The 27079-nt window shown below is 47.8% G+C and overlaps 1 protein-coding gene and 2 long non-coding RNA genes across 3 annotated transcripts; 1 reads left to right on the top strand and 2 right to left on the bottom strand.

Annotated features, from left to right (window-relative positions):
• The first annotated feature begins 481 nt into the window (after positions 1–481).
• On the top strand, positions 482–5529 carry LOC135365224 (uncharacterized). Its single transcript, XR_010412863.1, has 3 exons — positions 482–733; positions 4303–4390; positions 5205–5529. It is a non-coding gene; the product is annotated as an uncharacterized LOC135365224 (long non-coding RNA).
• LOC135365223 (olfactory receptor 2AJ1-like) lies at positions 1653–2571 on the bottom strand. The gene has a single exon (XM_064595574.1). The coding sequence runs from the start codon at positions 2569–2571 to the stop codon at positions 1783–1785; it is 789 nt and encodes a 262-aa protein (XP_064451644.1). The 3' UTR covers positions 1653–1782.
• Positions 5530–6569: 1040 nt separating the features above from the next.
• Positions 6570–10195, bottom strand: LOC135365315 (uncharacterized). The gene is made up of 2 exons (XR_010412922.1): positions 9019–10195; positions 6570–7880 (listed from the first exon to the last, which is right to left on the bottom strand). It is a non-coding gene; the product is annotated as an uncharacterized LOC135365315 (long non-coding RNA).
• Positions 10196–27079: the final 16884 nt, after the last annotated feature.

The raw sequence follows: 27079 nt of genomic DNA, 5'->3' as shown, positions 1-27079 counted from the left end.
TCTGTTAGAAGAAACTATCTCAAAATTTTAAAGAGAGAACAACTTATATATATAAGCCAAAAATATGGGTAACTACTATGAAGGGATAGAATATGGCTCTAAAAATGAAAAATAATTTTTTTTTTAAAGGGATTGATAAGATGTTGGTTGAAAAAGGGAAAAAGAAAAATTCAAAAAGAAATAAAAAGACAAAAAGTTAAAAAAAATTAACTTTAAAAGACTAAAGAATCATGGTAAAAAAGCCGTGAATTCTATGTGCAGTAGTCCCCTAGCGCTGGAGTCCTGCCGTTCTCATTGATCGGTAAACTTGGTCTTGGCCGGCTGTTCTCGCTGATCTTCTGGGGGAGGGGCCTGTTGCATTGATTCTCAAATGTCTTTCCCGGAGGCGGAATTGCCCCGCCCTTGCCCCCTCCCGGCGAAGTAATCTGCTCGGGTTTGCTCTCCGGGGCTTTTGTTCCCTACGAGCTTTCCGTACAGCTTTGGAGGCGGAGAGTGAAAATGGCGGTCTCCCAATCTCCACCCCGGAGGAGCCGAGAACTCGGGCCCCGCTCCTCAGTGAGCCCCCAGAGAAAAGCCGTCAGTCACTCTCGTCTCCCCGGTCTGCAGCTGCACTCCGTGCTCAACCGGCCTGTGACCGCACGTTTCTGTCTCTGGCACCCAACCCTGGGTGGAGTCTCCAAACCCAGCAGATCCCTGCGGTGCACTCCCGCGCGGCTCCTCCCGGGGGAGGAAGGTGAGTCTCCCCGGATCTGCCGCTTGTTGGGTCCCTGCTGGAGGAGCAGGGGCCCGACTGGGCCGCGGATCCCGGTTTATGGCGACCCCGAGCTGAGAGCCCGCGCCTGGGCTCCGCCTCTGCAGCCGGCTTCCCTGCTCCGTTACCTGGGAGCTCTGCCACACTCAGGCACCCCCCGGTCTTTCTGTGACCACAAGGGTCCTGAGACCACACTGTCCCGGAGGGTTCCACCCCCCGCTTAGCCACCAGAGTGATGTCCCTCAGCGGAGCAGACTTTTAAAAGTTCCGATTTTGTGCTCCGTGGTTCTATCACTTGCCAGAACCGGCCGATGGAGGCCCCTCCCCCACTGTCTATCCTCCCGAATATCGCCTCGGATTCACTTCTCCGCACGTCCTACCTTCCAGAAAGTGGTCGCTTTTCTGATCAGAAAGTTGTTGCTCTTCTTTTCTTCGATCTCCTGTTGAGTTTGTAGGTGTTCAGATTGGTTTGATCCCTATCCAGCTGAATTCCTGAGAGGAGACGAAATCCAGGTCTCCTACTCCTCCGCCATCTTGCTCCGCCCCTTCCTCCAGGACTTACTTATTTTTAACTTATGTATCATATAACTAGAATTTTTACCTCTTGAACACCTGCACCCTTTTTGCCTATAATTTTTTTATGAATTTTTGATAAGTGCTTGTAACCTTGGAATTATAATTTTACTGTTTCATGAAATACAAAAGTTATATGGATAGATCCCATATAACGTGATTGTATTATAAAAGTCAATTTTTATAAGTTCTTAGAATTTTTCATGGGAGGGAACAGTACATTTCTGGATGTATGTATTTATAAAACAAATACCTGTAAAACTTTTTTTATTTTCATTGGAGGTTTGGAAAAATCCACTTTCCACTCTTGATGGATAGAAACTTTGATTTTCTTTCTAAAGATATGACTAATGGATAATCTCTAAGCATTGAATATTGATATAGAAAACACATGCTTCAAGCATTTTTATTACTATCTTTAATGGAGAAAGTGACTTTGAGCATATTTTTCATTGCCTTCAGAACATCTCTTTATTCCTAAAACTGTAGATGATAGGGTTCAGTGTGGGTGTGAGGATGGTATAGAATATTGCCAAATATTTGTCCTGGCCCGGAGTGTGGTATGATTTGGGTCTCATGTATGTGAAAATAAATGGCCCATAGTACATTGTGACCACAATCATGTGGAAGGAACAAGTAGAAAATGACTTTTTCCGTGCTTCTGATGATTTCATTTGAAGAACAGTAAGGAGAATTTGGACATAAGAAGCAAGGATTAGGGAGGAAGGGACAAGGAGAAAAATTAAGCCACTTACATAAACTCCTCGTTCATAGAGTGTTGTGTCCACACAGGACAACTTCAACATGGCAGGGACTTCACAGAAAAAGTGATCAATGGCTCTTGGGCCACAGAAGGGAAACTGGAGTGCATAAGCTGTGTGGACTATGAAGTTGACGGTCCCAGCAATCCAGGACCCTCTAGCCATGAGAATGCGGACATAGTCATTCATAAGAATGGGATAGTGCAGTGCGTGACAGATGGCTACATAGTGATCATAAGACATTGCCGCCAGGAGAAGGCACTCACCACCCAGGAGGGTGAGGGATAGAAATATCTGGAAGCCACAACCTGCGAATGAAATAGTTCTGCTGCCTGACAGAAAGCCAGTGACCATTTTGGGAACAATGTTGGAAATATGCAAGATGTCCATGAGAGACAGATGGCTGAGCAGGAAATACATTGGAGTATGGAGTCTTGAGTCCCTGAGGATAAGGAGGATCATGATTGTGTTTTCTGTTATAGTCATAATAAAAATGATGAATATAAAGGAGATGAAAACTAGACTTGATTGAGAGGAAGAAAAGAGTCCTAAATGAATGAAATCACTGGGCGCCTGGGTGGCTCAGTCGTTAAGCGTCCGCCTTCGGCTCAGGTCATGATCCCAGGGTTCTGGGATCGAGCCCCGCATCGGGCTCCCTGCTCAGTGGGGAGCCTGCTTCTCCCTCTCCCACTCCCCCTGCTTGTGTTCCCTCTCTCGCTGTCTCTCTCTGTGTCAAATAAATAAATAAAATCTTTAAAAAATAAGGAAAGGAAATAAAAGAAAGAAAGAAAGAAAGAAGGAAGGAAGAAAGAGAGAGAGAGAGAGAGAGAGAAAGAAAGAAAGAAAGAAAGAAAGAAAGAAAGAAACAAAGAGAAAGAAAAAGAAAGAAAGAAAGAAGTCACTGGTGAAACTGTGATTCTCATGCCCCATCATGAACTCCACTCTTTTCCTAAAATAGAAAAAAATAGAGCTAAAATGCAGCGGCATAAATCTCAAACTCATTTACATTTAGAAGCATAATAAAATGAGAGTGATGCAGATTTTGCAGTTCAAGTCAACAGACTCTCAACCAGCTTTGGAAGTGGGCTTGGTTTACAAGATGGCCATTTATTTGCTTGAATCAACTGATGATATTGGTCTATTGAGAAAGCTGTTAGCTCCATGTAGTCTTAATTCCGTATTCTTAAATGCAGTTCAATCTTTTGTCAAAAGTCACTTTTTAAATGAGACCTACCCTGAACAGTGTACTTAAAATCTCAGTAACCCCCGACTTGCCTATTTCTCCTTACTGTGCTGTCCTTTGATGTATTTTGCACATCACTTTTCATCTTTTACATATTCAATAAACTTATGAACTACATTTATTTTTTATGGTCATTCTAACTCATCAGAACTTAAACTTCCCAATGTGAAATCGTTGTTTTGCCCTCTGTATAAACTGAATGGCTACACAATGCCTGGTATATAGTAGTTGCTCAATAATATCCTTTAAATACCTGAATAAATGAATAGCATTTGGCACTCAATTTTCTGTCTCATTTTTTATTTGGATAAAGCTTAAAGGAAATGAAATGTAATGTATTATTTATACATCTTTCTAAAATAATAAGTAATGATATACTATAAAAACTAGCTTAATCTGTATTTATAATTTAATCTGTAATTTGTAAATATCAGCATTTAAATGTAAAAAATGAAAATTTTATTCAGTTAAAATAAGAATATATTTTGATTGGGCCAGTTTTATTAACGCCTCAAAATTGAATTATATTTCATTAATTCTTTATATAGAGAATCATATTGTTTCCTAAATAATGAAATTGTTTAGATGTGTTCCCTTTACTATATGTGCACAAATTCACTATGTATGATCTATCCCTCAATAAATAGATATACATGCATACATACTTATACACACAGAGAGAATTTAAGAAAACACTGCTGCAAATCATGAAAAATAAATAACATATAAAACAAGTTATTTGCCTTCTTTAAGAACTATTCATAAGTTTGGGGTTCCTGTCTGGCTTAGTCAGTAGAGCATGTGACTCTTGATCTCAGGGTTGTAAGTTCAAGCACCATGAATCTTAAAAACAACAAAAAAAAAACTCTTTTAAGTTTGAATGAAATGTGTTTTGGTTTTCCCTTTGGGAAGCAAATGTACAAATATGTCCCTGATAAAATATAAATAATGTGTATTTTTCTGTTTTATTTTAGTGATTATTGAGATTCTTCATTATGAAATCAACCTCTACACTCTATTTTGATGGCCTGGAATGTGACCACTGTTTTGCTATAACGTTAGGTATATGAAAAGATTAACCTTTGAATGACGTTGCAGATATATACATGTTTAAGTAGGTCTTGCTGTTTTGACTGGTTTGACCAACAGCTCAGTAAAATTTGGTAAGGACATGGATTGAGATTTAAGGACATCGATGCCTTCCATGAACTGGTGGATCATAAGTTAGTCTTTAAAATCTATGAATAAAAAAAATCAATGAATATTATTGACAACTCAAATTCAATATATCATTATCCAAAGTTGTTGACTTTTTCTCACTGCCAAAAATAATTTTGTCATTCTGGTTTTCCATTTTCCATTAATGATTTCAATTGTTATGCTCATTCTCATTAAAAATCCATACTCGATTTTAGTGTTGAGAAGTGTAGGGGCATCTGAGAGACACAGTCAGTTAAATGCCCACCTCTTGGTTTTGTCTCAGGTTGTCATATCAGGGTCATGAGACCAAGCCCCAGGTCAGGCTGTGCACACAGGTACAGAGTCTGCTTAACACTTTCCCTCCCTTTCCCTGTCTCTCTTTCTCTAAAATAAATAAATCTTAAAAAAAAAAAAAAGAAAAAAAAGTATATGTAATGTCTATTTTCTGCAGAACCCCATCACATAGTAGTCCCTGGCCTATTGTAGGTTCTCAGTAAATGTTTGTTCAAGGTATTTTTGACTATGGACTCTGATATCCAAAGTTATCCACAATATATCAATTATATTTACATTTTTAAAGAGTTTGTGCTGCCTCTACAAGAATATTTTGTCTACATTTTGTCTTCAGATTTTAGAAGTACTCCATAATAAATTCAACAACTACTTCATCTTCTAGGTTCTGCTACTTTCTTTCCACTTCCATGGGGCACCTGAAGTTCAAGAGCTGAGCTGAGATGGAGTCCACTGCTTAACCAACTAAGCCCCCCAGGTGTACAACCATCTTTTAAGAATCTTTGCCTAACTGGTCAATCGGGCATCTGGAATATCCTTCCATGATGCTAGAATGATAGATAAAATGATACCTTCTATGCCATCCAGAATGTTGAATGAAATCTGTTCTTGAATCCAAAGAGGTATACTCTAATGGTGAGCTTCCTAACACTATGTTTAAAAGTGGGAAGACAAATGTTACATATCCTGTAAAATCTTCCAAATCTGTGCTACCGTTATAAAGTTATAGTCTCTCTCTCTCTATATGACATTAAATATTCTCTGTCTAATAATACTAAATGTAAGTAAAGAAACGTAACATGCAGTTTACACCATGCTAACCTCTAGAAGTTTGGAGACTAATTATAGAAGATGCTGTCATCATTAGATACCAAGTCTTTAGCTATAAACACAGTCATATCCCAAACTTGCCTCCCAGGTAAAAGAAAGGCTCCCATGCACTTTACCTAGTGAATGCAATATGCTCAAATATTTTTTACCATTTTACATTTGTCAACATTTTGAAAATTCATTATGCAGCACTAATTTGACTTAACTAGTTTGAAAAATACTCTTTTCATTTTTCTGTCACATCTCTCAGTACATGAATAAAACATTCAGAATATCTCCTTAAATTTAAACAGAAGGGAAATTACATTTAAATAGAAGGAAACTATTCAATAAAATTAGTAAGACTACACATCTATTCAATTATTTGTATGTTCCTACATTACATCTTTATATTAAAATTTTGACTGTAAGATGGACAAAAATAATAGATCATTACTTCCTGAGTAATATTTATCTTCAGGTGTTTAATGTAGAAATCCTGGGAATATTAAGTCTGATTGATATACATGCTTCTATTTATACTAAAAGATAATGCTACTTTTATTTTTGGATGTATTCTAAAAATGTATGATATCAATGACCAAAATGATATAGCTATTATAAGCACTGTCTTAAATTCCAGACTTACATGGTTGGTGTGCAATTGATTCCAGTTAAGTGGTCTTTGCTGATAATTGACTGTAATGGAATTTCATAGAAGAGGCAGAGGTCTAACAATGGATTTCCCTAAATATGGATGGAATAAAATCATTGCTTATTTAAAGGAGTTGACATGAAAAATGCATACCATAAATGTATGATAGTGTGACTTTCCCTAGGAATGGGTATGCTACTGACCAAATGATTATATTAAGAGAGTAGTAATATAAGTGAAAAATTTCCAAGATTTGAAGAGATAAACAAGAAAATACAATGCAAATACAGTATCTTTGAAATATTTTATATTGTCTTATTATACAACACATCAATCAGACATGAAATTTTATCTGAAATGAATTTTTATCAAATCAATTTTTTATCAAATGAATTTTTATCAAAGTTTTTTTTCTAGACTAAGAGACAACACAGTATATAACAGAGATGCATGCACATACGCAGGTACATACATGCACACGCAGAACAGAGCTTAGCACTTAGTCGTTACATAGGGACAAGGATTATTACTGTTGTTTTTATTATTGTTTCTAAAATTGCAGTATTAGTATTTCTATAATTATTTTGTTTTATTTTTTATTAATTTTTCATTATGTTCAGTTAGCCAACATACTTTATATTTTAAATAAGCATTTAAACTACTATATTCTAGAAAGAGAGAGTAGTATTCAGGATATGAGAGCATATAACCGAGTAAAGAAATAGAATTCGATGTTGTGAGAAAGAAGCAGATTGTGTACTCTGCCTGGTGAAATTGGTCCATGAGGTTCGCTGGGGGAAGTGGAATTGCAGTTTGCTGAATGACAGCGTGTGGTTTGTTTCCCACCCATATACACAAACACAGGCATGTGTGGAGAGCTAAGCAGTGCTCCTTATTATGAAACCAATCCACTGAGCTGCTCAGAATTTCATTCTATACTAGCTAATTGACATTATAATTAACTTTTTTTGTTGTTGTTTGTCCTTTTGACTTTTCGGGACACTGAATCATACACCAAGGAACTGTTGCATGGCCAACTTGTATCTATTCGTTGTTGCTGCCATGCCAGTTTAAGGGAGTCCTGTGAGTAGTCTCTCACAGTGACATCAAATTCACCGTGCCTAACAATGAACTGCCAAAGTCTCCTGAAGCATGTATCACCATTGGTACCACCATTTACAACAGCCCGAGCCAGAAATCAGAAAAAAAAAAAAAAAAAAGTTATCCCAACTTTTCTTTATCCCTGCGCTCCTCCATATAAAAATCACCATCTCTTACCAACTCTCCTGACATAAATGTCTCCCATGGTTATTCCTCCTCATGGTGCTACAGTCCATGGTCGTCATGGTGACTCTAAAGCATCTCTTCTATCCTTTGTTAGTAGAATGTCTAGATCTGTATGGGTTCAGTACTGTCCACATACGATCACACACTTCACAGCTCTTTTTGAAGTCAGAAGAGTGTGGCCGATGAAGTCAGTTTCAGACAATGACAATGGCAGAGTTTTGGGACTGGAAGCACACTTTTCTCACTCCTTTGGCCTGTGAGTTACATCTACAGGTGATGATGTGTGGTCCTGCATTCTTTCTGGAAGATCTGTACAGGAAATAAAACCCGGGAGCTTAGGAGCCAATTTATTATTCACAATAATGTGTGAATACTAATGAAAAGTAACTCACCAAATTGTTAGAAAAATAATTTGGGAAGGGAAAAGGCAAGACATTTCCGTGGTGTGTTCTTGCTCTCCTTAGCATTCGTATCGGGTCATACATTTTTTTGGATAATGAATCTAGGATAATTCCAGTGTGTTTTATTCAAAAGGCATAACACATCCTTTTATGACATAGAATTTCAAAGAATTATAATAGTGTAAAGATAATTCAAGTAAATGTCTGCCTCCAGTTTCTCCCCCTATGAGTACACTTTTTGTCTAGTCTAGTTTATTCTATCCGGAACACTGTTTTGAGCATGCAGAAAATCTGCTAGATTACACTGTATGCACATTCCATTCTATACACGTTAAAAATAATAATCAGACAAACAAGCGACAACATAAAATCTCCCTATCTCTAGTTCCCATTTCCATTGAAACTAAAGTAATTATATTTACATGACATTGTCTTTCTTGCATCTTTGCCACACTCATATTCTTTCTTCCACATAAACAGTCTTCCCCACCATTTCTAACCCCTTCAAAGTCTCCCAAAATCTAGGGGTTGATGTAAACATATCCTTCCATGGAGACTTCCGTGCTCTCTTTAGACCACGCTTCCTTGCTTCTCTTTCTTGTGTAGAACTGGGCAGCTCTGTCAGAGCATCTGCTTTCATCTACAGCTGCACTGTCTGAGTTTATGTTTCCTCTATGCACCCTGAATGTGACCTACTCATCTCTTCCTTCCCTAGCCCCTAATGTCTCCCAAGGGCCCTCTTCTCTCACTTCATTAATGTTACCAATTTCATACCACCGAGGACAGAGCCTTGTTGATGGATTACTTCACACCTAACACACTGGGCTCACTTGCTCCCCAGAGGCTACCATGAGGCCCCTCCTCATTGGTGCCTAGCCATTGCCCACACCATTCGCATATCGGCCTCAATGTCACTGCTTCCAGAATGACAGAGGCATGGTGTGATGCCCCAATCCAGAAATTTGCTTTAAAGTAGCTGAGAGTTTGCAAGGACAAGGGGGATAAATGATTTGGGAGGACCAAGGAAAAGCAGGGAGGACACCTACCCCATTGGAATCCTGTGCCATGTAGCTTCTGGAGGAGAAAATAGCTAGTCTTTGATGGGTGACATGGGCTGCCATATTCCCAGAGGACAGCTGGGGAGGGAAATGAAGGGAACAGGAGGAAACTGTTTGTGTGGAGAGGGGTGGGGGCATTGAGACAGACAGGCATTCCTCAGGATAGAGCAGAAAAAATCCTGGTGTCAGAGAGAGAAGGGAGATAGTCTATTTCAGATGGATTAAAGAAAGTGAGATGAAACATTTGTTAAAGAAAAAAAATCCTGCCTTTCTGAGCCCTTCCCCATTATACCTTCTGTTCTTAGCATATTTTATTCCCATTTTTCAAAGCCTGAGAGCATATTGTCTGTTCAGGGAACTGTGTGTGGTCTGCCTCTTACATTAGATACCAGCGTTAGAGAAGGCCACTAGGCTGACCTCACTTGCTGCAGCATGGAGTGTCTCCTGGGTGTTTGTGGAGTCAACGAATGAACCTTCTTATCCCACAGACAGCCTACTACAGAGAGGCAGATAAGAAGATGGAATTGTTTTATATGAGCGATTATGCTTCTTTTTCCTGATAGTTTCATAAGTCAATTAAATGATTATTGATAAACTAAATATGAAAGTAAAAGTAACAAGGGGCACCTGAGTGGCAGCAGGTTGAGCTTCTGACCCTTGATTTCAGCTCAGGTCATGATCTCAGGGTCATGGGATCAGCCCCCTATCAGGCTCCATGCTCAGCTTGGAATCTGCTTGTCCCTCTTCCTCTGCTCTTCCCCCGCTCATGCTCTCTGACTCTCTCTCAAATAAATAAATAAATAAATAAATAAATAAATAAATAAATAAATAAAAATCTTAAAAAAAGTAAATGTAACAAAGCATAGTTAATTTACTGTTCTTACACATCATTATTATGACAGCTATATGTTAATGAGGTAATATAATTGACACAGAGTGTTATCTTAGTGTCAGATATACAGCATAGTGATTCAACATTTCCATACATCACCCAATGCTCATCTCAAGTGCACTCCTTAATCCCTGTCACCTATTTTATCCATTGCCCCTCCAACCTCACTCTAGGAACCATCAGTTTGTTCCTCTAGAGTTAAGAGTCTGTTTCTTTTTTTTTTCTCTATTTTTTCCCTTTGCTTATTTGTTTTGTTTATTAAATTCCACGTATGAGTGAAATCATATGGTATTTGTCTTTGACTTACTTCATTTAGCAAAATACTCTCTGGCTCCATCCATGTTGTTGCAAATGACAAGAGGCAGCATTAGCGGGGTCGGCGCGCATGCGCTACCCGCGCCCCTCCAAGCCCCGCCCTTTGTGTCCGCGGCCCTCCACGCCCCGCCCCGCCCCTCCACGCCCCGCGCCGCCGGGCCCCCAGACTTAGAGGTAGCATCAGCGGGGTCGGAGCGCATGCGCTACCCGCGGCCCTCCACGCCCCGCCCTTCGTGTCCGCGCCCCTCCACGTCCGCCCCGCCCCTCCACGCCCCTCCACACCCCGCCCCGCCCGGCCCCCAGACAGAGAGTCGGCATCAGCGGGGTGGGCGCGCATGCGCTACCCGCGCCCCTCCTAACCCCGCCGTTTGTGTCCGCGGCCCTCCACGCCCCGCCCCGCCCCTCCACGCCCCGCCCCGCTCGGCCCCCAGACTGAGAGGCAGCATCAGCGGGGTCGGAGCGCTTGCGCTATCCGCGCCCCTCCAAGCCCCGCCCCACCGGGCCCCCAGACAGGCAGCATTAGCGAGGTCGGCGCGCATGCGCTACCCGCGGCCCTCCACGCCCCGCCCTTCGTGTCCGCGCCCCTCCAAGCCCCGCCCCGCCCCGCCCCTCCACACCCCGCCCCGCCCGGCCCCCAGACAGAGAGGCGGCATCAGCGGGGTGGGCGCGCATGCGCTACCCGCGCCCCTCCTAACCCCGCCGTTTGTGTCCGCGGCCCTCCACGCCCCGCCCCGCCCCTCCACGCCCCGCCGCGCCCGGCCCCCAGACAGAGGCAGCATCAGCGGGATCAGCGCGCATGCGCTACCCGCGCCCCTCCACGCCCCGCCCTTCCTGTCCGCGCCTCTCCACGCCCCGCCCCGCCCCTGCCAGCCCCTCCACGCCCCTCCACGCCCTTCCACGCCCCCAACCCCCTACCCCGCGCCCTCCGCCCGCGCCCGCTCCCCTCGGCAAGGTCAAGGCCCGCTGCTCCCCCCGCCCAACGCTCAGCCCGCTCCCGCAGGCACACACCTCTGCCTCCGGTCGTGCTCGCAGTAACGGCCGGCGCGGTGGGCGGGGCCTACGCAGCAGGTGCCCAGGGCGCAGGTGCCGCCCTTCCTGCAGCCGCGCAGCGTCGGGGGCGCGCCTGCTGGGGGGACACCTGGGTGCTGGCGTCCGCTGCCTCCTGGCCCTTCGCAGGTACGCCCCTGAGAGCGCCTCATGAGCCTGCCCCGAGAGGCAGGAAGCTTCACCTCCAGGCCCATGTGTGTTTGCTCAGGTAAACCCTGCTTGTTAACTTAAGGATTCAAAACGAACTGCCAGGGGTCCTGGAGGGTCAGGAACCGGCTCGGGACCCAAGGAGAAACCCTGGCCCCAGCAAGTAGCATTTTCCCTCTTCCTAAAGTCAGGCTGTGACTTGCCTGGACAGTGATTAAAACCAGGCCTTCAGGGCGGGGACCGCCCACAGCTTTCGATGCGACAGAAACCCCTCCCAAGCCCTTGTCCCCCCCAGAGGGACATCATCATCCCCCCCCCCCAACCAGAGACCTGGGGTCTGGAGCCGGAGGGAGCTTCTGCATGGCTCCATCCATTTATGCCCAGCTGCTATGAGCACACTGCCTTGACTGAGCTCAGCCCAGGGGCCACAGCCCTAGGCTCTTCCCCTGCAACTTCAGCAGGAGCCACAGGTGGGCCCCAGCTCACAGGGATTTGCAACTCACCTGAGCTTCCAGCCCACATCCCTGGAGCTAAGAAGGAACAACATTTCTCAGGATGGGCCATCCTAGAATCTCACATTCCTACTCCCTTCTGACCCCCAGTGTCCACTTTATCATAGAACCTCGGCTCTGCCTCTTGGAAGGGGTCCCTTTCCTTTATACCCAAGCAGACCCTACAGGCTGCAAGGTGCAACTATCCCCACCTCTCTCGCACTGTGCCTTACTCTGTGCAAACAGCCAGGCACCTAAAGCACCCAATGTGAATCCCACATGTCTCCCCCAATTCCTACGGTCTTTCTTTGGACAGAACAGAGCCCACCATCCTGGCCCCTCACACTACTCTGCCTACCGTCCAGACCCCACACCTTCTCACCGAGAGACAGGGAATGGTCCCATGCCTCTGGACTCCCTCACCCTGGTTCCCTGGCCTTGTAACATTTGCTCTTCAAAGGCCTGTATCACACAGGAACCTGTTGCGGAGAAACACCTGCTGTCATGGCCACAGTTGGAAGCCATAACATCAGTGTCCAACCTCAAGTTTAGCAACAATGTGCTGGGAGGTCTCAGCCAGAAACGCTTTATGCAGAAATACCTGGATATAGACATACTGCTTCTCCTTTTCTTCCAATAAGAATGCTGCTGACCTCAACAGCTGTGCTTGAGATCCAGAAATAAGTATGTCTGAATGTTTTGACGGGGCAGGCAGGTCATGCTGTGTCAGCTGGGCATGATTCACCAACACTTTCTCAGAGCCATGGAGACCCCTGCCCAGCATCAGGAGAATGTGATGACTCATAAGGGAAGGTAGTGACTGCAAGCCAGGCTGCACATTACAATCCCCCAAGGATGGTTCTCATAAATTACTCATTCAGAAATGATCATTTTTAATTGTTTTTTAAAAATAACTATTTTTATTATTAATTAAACTAATATTCACATTTGTACCAACCCCCAATCCTGGACATGACCACACTTTTCCCAACTCCCCTTCTATGCTATCCTGGGTGGGTGCACAGGCGTCACCCTTTGTAAGGCAGAAACTTCCAGGAAGACTTTCATTTGCATGAAGAACCTCTCCACCTCATGGAGCTGTGCCTGCCTCTCACTGCACTGCTTGGCCTCTTGTTTTAAGACCTCCACCTCTCCCTTGAGGATGGAGTACCTCTCCTTCAACTGGAGGATTTCAGACAATGTCTCCATAGGTCTCCAGGCCTGGGTCTCCCCAATGCCCTCCCATCCCCCCTTCTCCTTTCCTGCCCTGAGTTTTAATACAAAGTCTTCAAACCACTGGACTATTTCATCTCCCACGGCATGGTGCCATTTTCTTCTGAGGAGGAGAACTCCCCCCAAAATGAATAATGCACAGATAGCAGGCCACATGGACATCAAGCTGAAGTAAATCCAAGGTGAGAAGGGACTCCAATGTCCCCTTGTCTGCAGAGTTGAAAGGCACCCTTTCAGAGGAATTTGGGTTAGGCTGGTGTCCCTGTGTCTCTGTAGCGCAGTGATAGGTTGGAATGGAGGAATCACAGTTTGAAGACTCCCAGGTTTCCAGGGATCCAGTGGACACATCGGTGCAAGGCTGAGCAGGTTTGGAGGTCTCATAATGAGAGACCAAGTGGCAAGCCCATTGTTTGTGTGCTCTATGCTCTGGGGGAAAGGAAGAATCCAAATCCAAGGTCGCATGGTGAACTCACTGTCTAGTTGCCGACTTGGCCTAGCACAGAGCTGCACTGTTGGTCTCCAGGTCCAAGGGTACATGGTGAGCCCACTCTCAAGGGGTCTGCTTGGCCTAGCACAGAGCTGAGTTGTTGGTCTTAATATCCAAGGGCACAAGGTGAGCCTGCTTACCAGGCACCAGCTTGGCCTATCAGATAGCTTGGTAGTTGCTCTCCAGGTCCAAGGGCACATGGTGAGCCTACTGCCCAGTTGCCTGCTTGGCCAGGCAAAGAGCCAAGTTGTTGGTCTTGAGGTCCAAGGGCACGTGGTGTGACTGCTGTCTAGGTGCCTACTTGGCTTGGTGTAGAGCTGCATTGTTGGTCTCCAGGTCCAAGGGCACATGGTGAGCCCGCTGTCAAGGTATCTGCTTGGCCTAGCCCAGGGCTCTGTTATTGGTTGCCAGGTCCAAGGGCACATGTTAACCCTGTTGTCCAGGTTCCTGTTTGGCCTAATTGAGAGCTGTGTTGTTGATCTCCGGGCCCAAACGCACCTGGTGCCCCTGCTGTCCACGTTCCTGCTTGGCCTAGTGCAGAGCTGCATTGTTGTTCTCCAGCTCCAAGAGCACATGGTGAGCCTACTGTCCAGGTGCCTTCTTGGCCTAATAGAGAGCTGATTTCTTGGTCTCCAGATCCAAGGGCACGTGGTGAGCCCGCTGTCAATGTTTCTGCTTGGCCCAGGATAGAGCTGAGTTGTTGGTTTCCGGGTCCAAGGGAGCATGATGAGCCCATTCTCCAGCTGCCTGCATGGCCAAGTGTAAAGCTGAGTTGTTGTTATTGGCATCGAAGGACACATGTTGAGCCTGCTGTCTAGGTACCCTCCTGGCCTAGTACAGAGCTGTGTTTTTGGTCTCCAGGTCCTAGGGTACATGGTGATCCCACTGTCAAGTTGTCTGCTTGGCCTAGCCCAGGGCTCCTTTCTTGGTCTCCAGGTCCAAGGGCACATGGTGAGCCTGCTGTTCAGGTGCCTGCTAGGCCGAGGATAGACCTGAGGTGTTGGTTTCCAGATCCAAGGGCACATGATAAGCCCACTCTCCAGGGGCCTGCCTGTCCTAGTAGAGAGCTGAGTTTTTGGACTCCAGTTCCAAGGGCACATGGTGATGGTGTTATTCAGGTGAATCTTTTCCCCAATACTGAGCTGGGATGCAGGACTCGTGGTTTCTTGACCCTTGGCAAGCCTGGTATTCTCTGGACTTACTTGCCTTGTGCTACACTGGAGTGGCCTGTTTGTGGTAGGACTCCTTGTCCACCCAGTGTCTGTGTGACTCATCTGCCCAGTAGTATCAAATTGGTTCAGAAGACTCCCAGTCTTTGGGTTCCTGGTTGGTGCTCTCTTACGGGGACTGACTTTCTGCTTCTTATACTTTGTTGGAGGGTTTGTGGTCTGTGGGCTCCTGGTCAGCCAGGTGTCTGGGGGGTTACTTTGTCCACTGCTGAGCTGGTTCAGCCAGCTTGTGGTCTCAGGACTTGTGGTCCAACGACTTGCACTGTGTCCAATGATGTGGTGATTCCTTCCCCCAGTACTTACTTGTTTTGTAAAAGTCCCGCTCTCCCTGGTGTCTGTAGGCGTTCTAAACATTGTCGACATCAGGGATGTATGGACGTTCAATTCATTCATGGTCCCTGTGCTGAGCTGGTTTGGAGGGCTCCAGAGTAGTAACGTGCCCAGTGCTCCTTCAGGATGTGGACTCAGCTTTCCTGTGCTGAGCCCTGTTGGGAACCCAAAGGTGTGGGAACCAGCTGGCTGAGAATCCATGGTGACCTGATTTCCAGTGTCCCACTCCCATGTGTCAAATGAGATGTGTTCCTGAGCAGCTGGGCCATCCTCATAGTGGGAAGAGGGTCCAGGAGTCACCAGATGAAGGTTTGAGGACCTCAGGACCACACAGGGTTGCAAAGGTAGGTGCAAACATGAAGGTGGACTGCAGAGTGTTGGTGAACGGCCCAGGGCAGGCAGTGGGCAGAGGGCTTGCCATGGGCAGGGCAGAAAAAGGTCAGAGAATGCTAGGAATAGCAGGAAGAGCTGTAGCTGAAGCGCCATCTATCTCCTCTGTGCAGTCTTGGCTGTTGCCGAGCTTTTAAAACAGCTCTGGGGCATGAGAATTCCTTCTTGTGATGTCACCAGCATGCCCTGGCCAATCACCACGGCGCTGTCACGTTGGCTTCCTTCGGGTGGCCAATCACCATGCAGTTTGGCTGGCCAATGACTGATGGCTATCTCAGTGACCTTCCTGACATCATTGCCTAGAAACCTTGTTTTAAAGGAAAATAGATAAGCTTTCCTTCAAGATGAAAAATTCCTATTTGGGATGAATTCATAGTGAAGGTCATGGTGAGGCTGAAAGACTCAACTAGTAGAAAGCTAAATGTGTCACACAGAGTCACCTTTCCCTAAAACGCTGACACCGATGTTAGTGAAGACATGGGACATTAGACCCATGACACATCACTGCTGTGGGGTAAGGGGGACAACATGGCACTAGGGAAATCCTACTGTCAAGTCACCCATCAAAGCTGAAATAGAATTTTAGAGAATGGTAGGCGTTATGTTTGGTACATCTTCTCACAATACACCTAAACCTCGAAAAGATGAAGGTGTATCACAATTCATTACCTGCTTGTCAAAACAGCATTCAGCTCTCCTAGAAGGGCGACAACAAAATCCAGCCTATCACCAGTTAACAGTCCTCGTGTCCTGCGTCCAATCAGAAAGTTATGGGGGGAACTCCTCCCTCAAATCCAACTACATACTTATCAAATCATTCAGAACACCCAAGAAATGCGTCAGAGATCTGAGAAAACAGATGCTACCAGTCTACAAGTAGAAAAGTGACCACCATTTAGAAGGTAGGAGGTGTGGAGACGTGAATCTGGTGTGACATAGCTGAGGATACAGGGGAGGAGAGGGGGCTTGCTTGAGGAGAGTACTGCAAAGTAGTATAAGCATTGGTTTGCAAAATCAGAACTTTTGAAAGTCTGGATAAAGAAAATGAGATATATACATACAATCAAATATTACTCAGCCACCAAAAAGAAAGGCATCTTGCCCTTAGCAAAAATGTGGATAGGACTAGAGGGTATTATGATAAGTGAAATAAATCAGCCAAAGGCAAATATCATATGATTTCTCTCATATGTGCAATTTAAGAAACAAGTGATGACAATAGAGGAAGGGAAGAGCAAATAAAATAAGATGAAAACACAGAGGGATGCAAAACATAAGAGACTCATAAGTGTTGGGACCAAACTGAGGGTTGCTGGAGGGGAGGTGGCTGGGACATGGGTTGATTGGTTGATGGGCATTAAGGATGGTATTTGATGGAATGAACACTGGGTTTTCTATACAACTGATGCATCCCTAAATTTAGCCTCTGAAACTAAAAAAAAAAAAAAAAAAATGCAATGTGTTCCTGAACCTTCCGTATTTGTTCCCACCTGGCACACAGCAAGCTTCCACTGAGTACTTGTTGAAAGAGTGAGCTCAGATGGAGCTGTCTCCTCCCAGAGCAGATACATAGGGTCTGGAACTTAGGGGAGAGAAGAGGAAAGAGCAGAGAGGTGTTCCCGTTATGGGATGAGCATGTCACCGGGATGAAAGGCACAGCATAGGGAATATGGTCAATGATATTTTAATTGTATCTCTGGTGATGGAGGTAACTACACTTGTAGTGAGTGTAGCATAAGGCAAATCTTGTCCAATCACTACCATGTCCACCTGAAGCTAACATGATATTTCGTGTCAACTATGCTTCAATTAAAAAAAAAAAAAAATGAGTCCGAAAGTATATATATAAAAGAGAACTCAGTTTGTCTGGGAGTGACAGGAACCCAAATGCAATCCAGCTGGAATTAGGCTCCCTCAGCCTGTCTAAGGGCTCAAGGTAACTCTGGTCTCTTGGGGACACTCCACTCTCCAGTTCTGCATAACTTACTTCCAATTCCCTTCTTTGCTGATTTCTGCTTCAGCTTCCTTTGCCAGCTTTTTCCTGTGCGCCCCTTCGCTTGGTGTTCATGCTCTTCTCCTCAGGATCCTCATGGGGAGAACCATCTATCCCCTGGCTTCAGAGAGCACCTCTCTGGAGGACCTTGAGAATTCTTTTGTGGGTAAGTGTATAAAGTGCATTCCACGGATAGGATCAATAACTGGCTATGTGTGGATTTTAGTTTTGATCCATGAGTGTACAGCGTGGAAGAGCCTTGCTTCTGGAGCTATAATCACTAAAGGCTGACCTGTTTCTTGAGGATAAAGCTCATTCCCTGTTTCAATCTTATGTGCCTCTAATTCATAAATATGTACCAGGGGTGACGTATCCTATCTCTGGGGTGTATTTATGAACTCTGTAATTCCTAGCTTTCCTACAAAGTTTGTTTTGTGCTCTCCCACAGTGGTGCTGCTGGACCACGATTGGGCTGCTAAGGCAAAGAAGCATTTCTAACTTGTAGTATCAGAGACAGCAAGCTTTGAAGGGGTTGGGACGATGTGGTGATCTTTGTGTGACCTCACGAAGCCCATGGAAACCCACGTTCTGATTCTTGTGCATCTTCTTCCAAGTGGAATTTCTCCCGCATGTTGGCTTCCTGGACCAAGTCCTGAGCCAGCTGCTGCCAAGGAGGAGGAGGACCAGGGTCTGCAGGTACTTCCAGGTGCTTCATTGGCATAGGGGAGTGGGGGTACCAGGGTGTGGCCTGCGACCCTGGGGTGTGTGGGCATAGTGCGGGACCTGGGGGTGCAGGCAGGGACTCCAGGCTAGGCAAGCAGGGAGGTGGTTGTTAGGCTGAAAGGTAGCCCTCATTCATTCACCTCTGGATGGATACCTGGGTTGTTTCCATACCTTGGCTATTGGGAGTCCTGCTACAAGAAGCGTAGAGGTGCTTTAGCTTCACACCGAGGGCACCCACGCTGTTGAGCTGACGCTGAATTGGGTATGACTGCCGTCACAGGGCTCTCTGTGCAGAGGGTGGCTGGAGTGGAGATGGATCAGGAGCTGAGGTTTTCTGGGGTGCTCTGCACAGGGGTAGCCTGGTAAAACAGCTGTAGCTGAGGTGGGTGTGGGCTGGAGTGTCCCAGTGCTCTCTGCAGGGAAGGCACTTTGGGATGGTAGCTATAGCAGAAGTGAATTCAGGATTGGGGGGCTTCTCTGTGCACAGGATCTCCTAGAAAGATCGCTGAAGCTCAGTGGGCGAAAGCTGGGGTGTCCCGGGGTCTTCAGTCCTACGAGAGCCTCGACAGCATTTGGGCTGGGTGGTCTTGGGCTGTCCACATAGGGGGCTCCTTGGCAGGGCTCCTGGAGCTGAAAGAGTAGTGACCTAGGAGGTCCCGTAGCCCTCCTTGCAGGGGTGCCCTAGGAAGCCGAGTCGTGTAGGCCTGGAGTGTTCTGGGGTGCCGAGCACCTGTGTCCCCTCGGTGTGAGGTCTTGCGCTGTGTTGAATGCTGACCAGGGTGTCCCAGTGTGTGCCAGCTGGGTTTGCCTTGTTCGCACAGCTGGGTCTAGAGTGGGCTGGGGACCCAGGGCTCAGCAAGGTAGTACACTGGCTGGGGTGCTCAGACCCTGCTTCTGTCCACATTCTCAAGGTGAAGTGGAATGTGACCATGGTGTTTGCCAGGACCTTGGCAGAGATAGACATCCAGCACTACCCCTCCCCATTTCGGGGAGCTTTTGGGGTGGATCTTTTACATTCTAGTTGCGCATTAAAATGCAGCTTCATTTCTGTGCCCCAGGTAGACAGATCAGCTTACGGGCCCCAGAACTAACTCTCCCCACGGCAGTTGGCAGGCTGCTAGGCTGGGGTCCTCTGCTACAATGTCTCTGTTTTTCTCCTGTTGTGCAGAAGCTGTTCCGACTGCCCTCAGTTGTTCTTTGGGAGGATCTGCTCTACACACAGGTGGAGATTGGTGTATCTGGAGAAGGTGAGCTCTCCCGGCTGCTGGTCTTCCTCTTGTCTTTAGCCTTGGCATCCTTGGCTCACTCAGGAGAAAATACCCCAAATGATAAAAGTCTGCCCAGGTGGTGTGTAGCCAAGACATCAGGCTGAAGCCAGCCCAGGCCAGAGGCCTGCAGGCCATGGAAGCACCAGCATCTGGGCACAGTGACCCAATATGGGTACGGCACTCTGGATGGCGGCAAGCACCAGCCAGGTCTTGGCATCCAGCCCTGAATCACTGACATTAGGGAGTAAGACCCCAAGAGAGGGAACGGCATTTCCCTTCACAGACACCCCACACCTGGGTCCTCTACCAGAGTGGGGGATTTGCGCCTGGGTAGTAGCCTAAAATTTCCCACGTCTGGGTACAGATGCCCTACTTTTCTGGTTTGGGTGGTTCTTTGTGCTCCATGGCCTGATCTTCCAAGCGTCTTCCAGAGTCACTGCCTGTGTTGGGGTGGGAGGGTCCATGCGGCCACTTCTTCCCTGTTTGGCGATGGGGGCACCGCTTGGGAGCCAAGTACGTGGTCACGGTGCGTTGCCAGGAGGCAGGGGGAGGTTTCTGCGTCCCGTGCAAGGTGTGCATCCTCCAGGCTCACATTCTCGGAAGGCAGTATGGGGTGCGGTGCTCGGGGCCTGGTGCACAAAGCTTGCAGCCAGCTCCTCTGGACCAGGCAGCGATGCTGAGTGGACAGGCAGAGGCGGCCTCTGCGACCAGCGAGGGAGAGCATGGGGCTGGGCACCCACGATGCGTGTGGGCGAGTGTCAGAGGGCGAGGAGTGGGCTGGGCAGGCGGCCTCCGCCTGGGGAGCGTCTGCAGGGGCGCAGTGGGGTCGGCGGCCCTCCGTGTGGGTCACGGTGTCCCGTTAACAAGCATGGGCTCTGTTCTGCAAACGTGGGTTGGAGCAGGGACGTGGGCCCGCATGCACGGCACCCTGACGGAGGCCGGACTGCTCCTGGCTGCGTGTGTGCGGTCGGGCGCCCGGGGGACGGGCGGGTCGCAGAGGTGGAATCCTCGCTCCCCCCGGAGCGCTGGGGTCCTGGCTTTGGTGACTGCTTGCACCAAGACCCCTAAGTCACCACCAGGCCCTGGCGGAGCAGGAGGCGATGTCCCCGCCCCCCAACCCCTAGCCCGTCCCCAGGCAGCCTTCTTCACCTGCGGTCCCTGCCCGAAGAGCAGGCGGCTGTCCCCGCCCTCACCTACTGGCAGGAGCCAGGCAGTTGTCCTCTCCCCGCTTTCGCTGGCCAATCACCATTCGGCTGTCGCCGCCCCGCTCTCCCTCACCAATCAGCAGGCAGCTTTCTCTGTCCGGCTCTTCCTTGCCAATCACCTGGCAGCTGTCCCTGAGATTCTCATCCTGGCCAATCAACAGGCAGCTGTCCCTGCAGCCCTCTCACCCTGGCCAGTCACCAAGTAGCTGTCCCCGCCCCTCTCACCCTTTCCAGTCACCAGGCAGCTGGCCCCACCCCTCTCATCCTGGCCTATCATCAGGCAGCTGGCCCCGCCCCTCTCATCATGGCCAATCACCAGGCAGCTGTCCCCGCCCCTCTCACCCTGGCCAGTCACCAGGCGGCTGTCCCCGCCCCTCTCATTCTGGCCATTCACCTGGAAGCTTGCCCCGCCCCTCTCACCCTTGCCAGTCACCACGCAGCTGTCTCCGCCCCTCCCATCCTGGCCATTCACCAGGCAGCTGGCCCCGCCCCTCTCATCCTGGCCAATCAGCAGGCAGCAGGCCCCGCCCCTTTCTCCCGGGCCAGTCACCAGGCGGCTGTCCCCGCCCCTCCCATCCTGACCAGTCACCAGGCAGCTGTCCCCGCCCCTCTCATCCTGGCCAATCAGCAGGCAGCTGTCCCTGCCCCTCTAACCTTGCCAGTCACCAAGTAGCTGTCCCCACCCCTCTCACCCTTTCCAGTCACCAGGCAGCTGGCCCCGCCCCTCTCATCCTGGCCTATCATCAGGCAGCTGGCCCCGCCCCTCTCATCATGGCCAATCACCAGACAGCTGTCCCCGCCCCTCTACCAGGCCAGTCACCAGGCAGCTGGCCCCGCCCCTCTCACCCTGGCCAATCAGCAGGCAGCTGTCCCTGCCCCTCTCAAACAGGCCAGTCACCAGGCAGCTGGCCCCGCCCCTCTCACCCTGGCCAATCACCAGGCAGCTGTCCCCGCCCCTCCCATCCTGGCCAGTCACCAGACAGCTGGCCCCGCCCCTCTCACCCTGGGTTGCTGCTGGGGTCTCCGTGGCCCTGTAGCTGCAGCCCCCCGGGAACGTGCGGGAAGTCACGGTGTGCTGCTTGCAGGTCCTAGAGCTGACAGCGCCTGGGGCTGGGCCTCTGCTGTTGCTGGGGCGGTGAGTGGGGGCGGGGGTTAGGGTTCCTCCTTCACTGATGAACTTAAACGTCAGTGCGAGAACTTTGAACACAGGAAGAGAAAAGGCAAGGGGCACAGTGGGCAGGTGTGCAAACCCACCCAGATCCTCCCAAACAGAGGCGCCTCTGAGTGGGGAGGGGCCTGCAGGTCTGGTGGCCTGGCACGCAGGGTGTTTACTGGAAACGTCAGCCATCGAGCTCAAGTCAGGAGCTTGCCCGGTGCAGAAAGAGGGGACATGAACTCTCGGGCCTTAGGGCACAGTCGACCCTGTGATGCTGAAGCACCGGAGTCAAGGGCGAGGACAGTCACTGCCCGGGAAGCTGCTGTGCTGAAATCAAAACCAGGATGTTTCCCTGAGAGGCACGTTAAATAGACACGAGCGACATTTCTCTAAAGAAGACTTCCAGACGACCAGCAGACACGTGGAAATATGCTGAATGTCACTCATCATCAAGGAAATCCGAATCCAAACCACGGTGAGCGGCGACCGCACACCTGTCAGAATGGCTGACATTAACAACACAAGAGGCAACAGGTGCTGGTGAGGATGCGGAGGAAAGGGATCCTCCTGCACTGTGGGTGGGAATGCAAGCTGGGGCAGCCCCTCTGAAGAACAGCATGGAGGTGCCTCAAAAATGAAAATAGAGCTACCCAAATCCCAGGATCGCACTAGTAGGTGTTTATCCAAAGGTTACAGTGATTCAAAGGGCACTTGCACCCCCTGAATGTATATAGCAGAGATGTCCACAATAGCTCAAATATGGGAAGAGCCCAGGTGTCCATTGACAGACGAATGGATAAAGAAGATCTGCTCTATATACACTTGGAGTACTACTCAGCCATCAAAAATGAAGACATCTTGCCATTTGCAACCAGGGGGATGGAACTAGAGGTTTTTATGCTAAGTGAAATAAGTCAATGAGAGAAAGACAATTATCATATGATTTCACTCATATATAGAAATTAAGAAACAAAAAAATTGAATATAGGTGAAGGGAGAGAAATGAATTGGAGGGAGAAAAACCATAAGAGAGTCTTAACTCTAGAAAGCAACTGAGGGTTGCTGGAGGGGAGGTGGGTGTGGGGATGGGGTAACTGGGTGATGGACATTAAGGAGGCAGGTGATGTAATGAGCGCTGGTGTTATATGCAACTGATGAATCAGTAAATTCTACCTCTAAAACTGAAAAAAAGGGGGTTAGTGAATAGGGTTAGAGTATAATACCCACAAACTTATGTTGTGAAACATAACTTTCTCTCTTAATTTATCACCTGGAAATACAGTTTAAAGGTCTCCAACGTCACTCCATAGCAGTTCCAAGCTCTGTCGTATCCAGACTGCATGTCAGGCCTGAGGAACCCTGGGCTCTATCCAGTTCTGCTCTGCCAGTCCCTGTCAATTGAGCATTTTCCTTTCTAGAAATGTGGAAAGCTTTGTGCACATAAAAGACCATTTCCAACTATTTTTTTGATTATATCTGCTGAAATGAGAAATGCTAAAACCTCAGTTAATCACCTCTCTTTTTCTCCAGAGACAAAGAAAATGGCAGTGTTAAGAAATCCAGCTCATTCTGTCTCAGCTGCAGTCCAACTGCACCCTCTGCCCGCTGCCCACTGCACGATAACCCCAGGTACGGTGTTTGCTTTTCCAGATGTGGAGAGAAAGGGACTAGAGTTTTCATTCAGTAGTTGACTCTCCTACTGATGCTGCTGGTGCTGGATCTCCCATGGGGTCCTGGCTGGCTCTGTTAGGGGACGTGTAGGTGAGGAATGAGGAGAGCTGGGGGGCCACCCTGGCTCTGGGAATGTGAGCTTCTGTCTTTGGGTCTCAGTGCTGTGAGATCCCTTCACTCCAGAAGCAGGGCTCAGCAGGGGTCAGGTTTGGCAGTGGATCCCCCAGGATGTGAGCTGGCTGCCCGCCCAGCAAGCTCTTCACCCCCACAGCTGCTAACAGCCACTTGAGCTTAGGCCTGCTGAAGCCTGAAAGGTCACAGAGTGTCCAAGAACTTTCCCACATGATCATGTAGTTGAAGAAACCTGGGATCCAAGATGGTGACAAGCAGGGAACGTTTAGCTTATGTAAAACAGGCAGTAGAGTAGATAAAATAGCTGCCTGTTCATATTGCATACCACTAGATTGAGTTGGATTGTTTCTTCCCATGTGACTTCCCTCGAGAGCAGAGCATTCACTAGTGCCTAAGGCCTACTGGACACTAAACAGATGGAGGGGATCCGTCCCTGGGCTCATGGAGGTAGCATTCTGAGAGAAAGAACGCAGTGTAGTGAAGCAATGTCGGTGACTCCTGGGACCAGTGTGTGAGCGCGGGGATGGACAGAGGGGATTGGGCGATGGACTAGTTTGTAGAGGGAGGTGTTCTCTGAGGAGTTCCTGCGGCAACCCTAAGTGGCAAGGAGCATAGCGTATGGGAGCAGCACTCCAGCGGACATAGGTAGTGAAAGGTGGTGACGTGCAGACATAGGGGGCTAGAGGGTGCAGTCGACCGAGGAACATGTGTCCTGGAATCCACAGGAGGTCTGATCAGGACCAGTGTGGGATACAGGGGATTGCAGAGTTTTCACTCAGTCCTCCACAGGGACATCAGCTAAATGGGCAGAGAAGAGCAACTCGGGCAGATGGGTGTTTACCGGAAGGGAGTCCAGGAGGGCCTTTTGGTTTGGGGCATGAGCGAGTAGGAGAGTGGGGCCATTTATGAAGCTGAACTGGGGAGACCATTCCTGGATTTGTGTAGCATTGTCCCACAGGGTTTTCTTCCTTTTCACTGTGGGAAGCAGAGGTCTACCGAGGTTTCTACAAGTTGCAGCACAACCATAGTCCCTTGAGACTCACTGTGTATTGTGACACCCTGAGAACCCTGTTTCAGGCGAGTCTACTTAGGGCATGGCTGCAGCTGCACCTAGAACAGCCCCTCCAGCTCACCACCCTGCAGTCAGGTCCTCCCACTGCACCAAACTGAGGGGTACAGTATGAGCAAGTTTAAACCGTCTTCAGTTTTCCCCTGTGGAATTGAAATGCTGAATTTGAGAGTGTGGTTTAAGGAGCTCACTTCCATTTCAGGAAACCCACACCTTGAAGGAAATGTTCAGGGTTAATTTTGGCAACAGAGTTTCCCAAAGAGATGTCTTAATTTGCCCTGAATGAGTGGACACCCCATCTGTGGGGTCAGTCATGATGGACTGTAGAGAGAGCTGTTCTGGAAAAAACAGAGATGGTTTGACATGCCTGATCCGTACTTTGGGGGGTTCAAGGATATTCTCTTCATCCTGTCTTATTGCGATGATCTGAAAAGTCACCCTACTCCAGCAGTTCTGTGTGATGTGGGTTCCCCAGTGCAAGAGGAGAGGCTCGCTTTGGCTAAACAGAGCAAGAGGTTGCCAGTCAGGAAGCAAGCACCTGGGGCTTGCAGCCCAGAGGAGGCCGGACCAGGGCTGGGAATGGTCCTGGGGGTAGGCCTGAAAGGAGACTACTTCATGAGACCCCTGGTCCTGTGTTCAGTGGTGAGTGGTCTGCTTCCCCTAGAGAGTGCCAGAGTGGATGTGAGAGGACCCCACAGCTGCCGGACGCTGATGAAGAGAGAGGGAGAGACTAGCATTTGGGCCTTCCAGGTGAGCTGACTACCAGGCTATGCTCCCTTTGTGACTCCACTGTGATGGCTTGGATGAGGGTAAAGGTCATTCCCAAGCTGGCATTTGCAAAAGTGCGTAGGGAGGGGAACTTGTGTCTCATTTCACACCAGTCAGCCCACCTGCTCGGGCTCACTTTTTCTATGAGGCCTGAGCTCCCTCAGCAGGTCCTGGGAGGACGATATCTAGGATGAGGACACTAGTAAGAGGGGCCACTTGACTTGAGTTTTGAACAAGCCCAACAGCAATGCCAGCCATCTCATTAAACCCATCCTTCTTCCACCAACATAAACAAAATTTCTCAAATGACGTCCATACACGAAACACACGTTTCCTAAAGTCTTCCCCTCCCAACTAGACTTTGGGTCCTTACAAAGGCCTCATCCATGCACAGAAATTAATTCAGCAAACAACATGATTTTAGCTGTCATGTGCCCTCATCTCTGGCTTCTGGTAAGAATGACAGGAGGATGTGACATTCCCCACAGGTACACTGCAACTTCCGACTATGTTTGGTCAGCCTTCAGTTTGCTTCTTCTGGTTTGAGCACATAACTGGGGCTTCCCATACTAGCCGCACTCTTGTAGACCCACCACCTGCTCACACACCAGAATGAAGAAGATCCAGAGTCACATGACATAACACCCCAAATATGCAAGATGGATAATTAAGAACATTCACCATGCCAATGTCCAGAAAAATGTCAACTTGAATATGCCACACAATCCAAAGATCGCCAAGATCAATGATGACCTAGATGTTGGGATTTCCAATAGGTTTGGAAGGAACCATTATAAAAATGCTTCAATAATCTATTGCAGTTGGGATTGAATCAAATGAAAGTAAGTCTCAGGACAGAAAGATATAAAAAAGAACATAATTAACAGAACTGAAGAAAATATAACTAAAATTTTTGCAAGGCAGTAAATTGGCTCAGTAGGACAATGTAGATGACAGAGGGAAGAGTCAGTACCTTGAAGGTAGAACAACAGAAAGTATCTCATATGAACAATGGAGAGAAAAAAAATCTACAAAAAAAAAAATCTATTCATGTCACAAGAATCCCAGAATGAGAAAAAAAGAAAAGGAGGGATTAAAAAGTATTTCAAGGAAATGTAAAGGAAAAAAAAAAAAAGGAATATTACAAGAAAACATGGCTGATCATCTCCCAAATTTGACATAAAACATGAGCCTAAAATTGAAGAAAATGAACGAAACCCAGAGGGAACCCCAAGACATCTGTCAAGACACATGATATAGACTAAATTTGATCCCCCATCCCACTCACATGTTTCAGTTCTAACCCCTATGAAACTGGACCTGGCACCTTGGGAGGAACATAGGTTGAGTTAGGTCACAAGGTTAGGGCTCTCAGGATGGGGTTAGTATGCTTATGAGAAGAGACACAGAGAACTTTCACTCTCCATGCACACCAGCAAAGAAAAGTTATGTGAGCACAAAGCCAGAAGGTGGCTATCGAAAAACTCCAGGAGGATAGGCTTC

The sequence above is a fragment of the Mirounga angustirostris genome, unplaced genomic scaffold, assembly GCF_029215605.1.
Source record: "Mirounga angustirostris isolate CCGP_5_RB_7025 unplaced genomic scaffold, mMirAng1.0.hap1 SCAF_7, whole genome shotgun sequence".
NCBI classification, from domain to species: Eukaryota; Metazoa; Chordata; class Mammalia; order Carnivora; family Phocidae; genus Mirounga; species Mirounga angustirostris.
This window is presented reverse-complemented; position numbering and strand designations above follow the sequence as displayed.